Below are 3,329 nucleotides of genomic sequence, written 5' to 3'. Positions count from 1 at the left end.
AAACTTGAAACATGTTTAAAATAGTAAATTTTTGTAAGGAAATATGGATTTGCAATTAGGCTCCACCCCTAGGTCTGCCAACGAATGAAAACTTCATTACTATTTAGATCAGGGCAGTTATGGGTGGGACTTAATCTTTGGCTTTAATTTTTTCTTAATATGCATAGCATCCTTTGAATAACACGATACTCAAAAGATGTCTTACATGGTAATTTCTTGTAGAGAGAGAAATAATAAGAACTTTGCATTTAAATTCCGCTCCTTTGGTTCTCGACGATTATTTAAAAATCATCACAATTGAGAGAGGGCGGGTGGGCGGGGCTTATATTTTGCCTTTTTTCTTAATATACGTTGTCGTCTTATTTTCAGAACAAGAAACTTAAAACATGTTTAAAATGGTAAATTCTTGTAGACAAATAGCGATCTTGCAATTAAGCCCCGCCCTTCGATCTGACAACGAATGAAAAATCCATCACAATTGAGAATTGAGATGGGAGGGGGGTCTGGGTGTCGCCTAATCTTCGGCTTTATTTTTTCTTAAAATACATTATATTCCTTGAACAAAACGATACTCAAAAACATGTTTTTAATTTCTCGTAGAGAGCGCCAAATGTAGGCAGCCAAATAACAATAAAAAAGGTAAAATATAAACCCCGCCCACCCACCCCATCTTAATTCTGATGATTTTTTCTATTCTTAGAAACTCAAAACATGTTTAAAATAGTGAATTTTTGTGGGAAAATATGGATTTGAAATTAGGCGCCCCTCCTCGGTCTAGCAACGAATGAAAACTTCTTACTATTTATATCAGGGCAAGTACGGGTATAGCATAGTATTCTTTGAATAACAGGATACTCAAGAACATGTCTTACAAGAAACTTAAGACGTGTTTAAAATAGTAAATTTTTTAGACAATTATGGATTTTGCAGTTAAGCTCCACCCCCCGGGTGAGGAAGAATAAAAAAAATCATCAGAATTGAGATAGGGTGGGTGGGCGGGGCTTATTTTTTTTTAATATACATGGTGATCTTTTCACAACAAGAAACTTAAAACATATTTAAAATGGTAAATTATTGTAGGGAAATATGAATTTTGCAATTAGGTGCCGCCCTTTGATCGGGCAACGAATGAAAACTTCATTAATATTTAGATCAGGGCAGGCATGGGTATAGCATAGTATTTTTTGAATAACAAAATACTCAAAAACTTGTATTACAAGAAACTTAAGACATGTTTGAAATGGTAAATTTTTTAGACAAACATGGATTTTGCAATTAAGCTCCGCCCTGCGGCTTACGACGAATAAAAAAACATCATCAGAATTGAGATGGGGCGGGTGGGTGGGGCTTATATTTTACCCTTTTTTCTTAATATACATGGCCATCTTTTCACAACAAGAAACTTAAAACAGGTTAAAATAATACATTTTTGCAAGGAAATATGGATTTTGCAATTATTAAAGATTATGAAAATCGATATTTTCTTATATAAATTTACCATTTTAAACACATTTTAAGTTTCATTAGTGAAAAAAAGTCTAAAACATTCAAGACACAACCAGAAATATAATTTCAAAACCATCTTTAATATATAGTTAGTTCATACCACCAGAAAAAATAAATCTGTTTTGTTGTAACTAAAAAAAAAAAATACATTGCGAGACAATAAAACCGGGACACATCAAAATAATCAAAACCAAACAGCTGTTTTAAGTTTTACTTGAAAAAAATTACTGACCTATCAAGCAGTTATGAAATTGTATTGTTGGTTGCGTTTTTAATTTTTAGGTATGAGGCTCCTTGTAATTAAGCATGTATAAATAAGTTATAAGAATATAATTATATGAAAAAGTAAACAGAGCTGTCTGTTTTAAAAATTTCTGAATCAATATTTCTAAAAAACATTAAAAAAACTAGCACAATACCCTATTAATCAAAACGTTAACGTATGTATGAAGAAAATCATTTAACCACTTCACCCATATAATCACCTAGTTTTAGTAACTTTTCTTTTGTAAAGGGAGATTCATTTTTTTTTTTTTTGTCGTAATTTGGCTTCACTCAACAACAATCAGCCAAAATTTTGTCCGGTGGTTTTAACCATGGAGGAAGGAATATATATATTCCTTCCTCCATGGTTTTAACTATTATTCCAATACTTATAACCATATTTTTGCCACTTCAATCGTTGTTTTCATTTCAAAAGGTACGTGTTTAACATAATTCTAATAAATGGAAAACATTTGAAAAATAATTACTGGTTACAATTAATTACAATTAACAGATTAATAATAAGTTATTATATTTGCTAATAATGAACAAACATAACTTACACTTGCTTATTAGAAATTCATATTTTAGTGGTATGTTTCAAAATAGAACGTACAAGATAGCCAACCATTGGATACTAGCAACCACCAAGTACAAAACAGACTGACATGCGATTTTCCTAGTGTATTTCTTTTCTTACGTATGTCGTTCTGTTCAATTGTCAATCGTCCGTACATGTGTCCGTAAATGACCCGTTGTGTTTGTGTGAGCTTGTGATAACCTATATCAATTTGTTTTAGCATTTAACAGAAGAACGCTATATTTAATTTAATTATGTCAGAACCTTCAAGCAAGGAGTCGGGAGCCACCAAAACTCCCATGGTTTATATTTGTGGAGGTGAGTTAAAATGTGAGGTTATGTCGGTGTTTTTGTTGTATTTTAAACAAATAAAACAGTAATTTTAGACTTTATTAATTAAAACTAGACTTGTAGAACTAATAGTAAGTACACTAATTTACAGAATGCCACAACGAAAATGAAATTAGACCAAGAGATCCCATAAGATGCAGAGAATGTGGATATCGTATCATGTACAAGAAGAGAACAAAAAGATGTATCCTTTTATTAATAATTTAATTGATTCGACGTATTTAGTTATTAATAGTTATTGATTTTTCTTAACAATAATTACAGTGGCCGTATTTGATGCAAGATGAGGGAGCACCGGAGTTCACAAAAAATCACATGTTGTAATTTAAATTAGTTTTTAAGCGTAAAATTTAATACATGCAATTACTCACAACCGCGCCTGTTTACTCATGCAACAACTGCATACAAAGTACTCTATTTCTAGAACAGGAAATGTACAATTTAGTCGCAGTTATATTTTCCTCTAGTTAGTTTTAAAAGTATGATTTCCCTTTCCTTGCCAACTTGTTGATTGTGTGTTGCACTAAAACATAAACCCAACACGTGGTGACTTAAAGCGCTCCTCTGTCTAACACAGCGCGCCGCACGTCTTTCCTCACAGTACGAATTTCCATCGGTTTACGTCATT

The 3,329-nt window shown here is 32.0% G+C and overlaps 1 protein-coding gene across 1 annotated transcript; it reads left to right on the top strand.

Moving 5' to 3' along the window:
- Positions 1-2,483: 2,483 nt before the first annotated feature.
- LOC135127990 (DNA-directed RNA polymerases I, II, and III subunit RPABC4) lies at positions 2,484-3,074 on the top strand. The gene is made up of 3 exons (XM_064054753.1): positions 2,484-2,668; positions 2,793-2,885; positions 2,966-3,074. Exons 1-3 carry the CDS (start codon positions 2,605-2,607, stop codon positions 2,986-2,988), a joined length of 180 nt encoding a protein of 59 aa, XP_063910823.1. The 5' UTR covers positions 2,484-2,604; the 3' UTR covers positions 2,989-3,074.
- Positions 3,075-3,329: the final 255 nt, after the last annotated feature.

Source organism: Zophobas morio, unplaced genomic scaffold, assembly GCF_036711695.1.
Source record: "Zophobas morio isolate AGI-343-1 ecotype UQ-CSIRO unplaced genomic scaffold, CSIRO_AGI_Zmor_V1 ptg000012l, whole genome shotgun sequence".
NCBI lineage: Eukaryota > Metazoa > Arthropoda > Insecta > Coleoptera > Tenebrionidae > Zophobas > Zophobas morio.
The sequence above is the reverse complement of the archived record's forward strand: the minus strand, read 5'-3'. Positions and strand labels throughout refer to the sequence as shown.

Bases quoted from the DNA above. Each gene is read 5' to 3' on its own strand.
- LOC135127990 (XM_064054753.1), top strand. From the start codon at position 2,605: ATGTCAGAACCTTCAAGCAAGGAGTCGGGAGCCACCAAAACTCCCATG. The intron at 2,669-2,792 runs GTGAGTTAAAAT...ACTAATTTACAG, and splicing joins CATGGTTTATATTTGTGGAG to AATGCCACAACGAAAATGAA. The intron at 2,886-2,965 runs GTATCCTTTTAT...CAATAATTACAG, and splicing joins CAAGAAGAGAACAAAAAGAT to TGGCCGTATTTGATGCAAGA.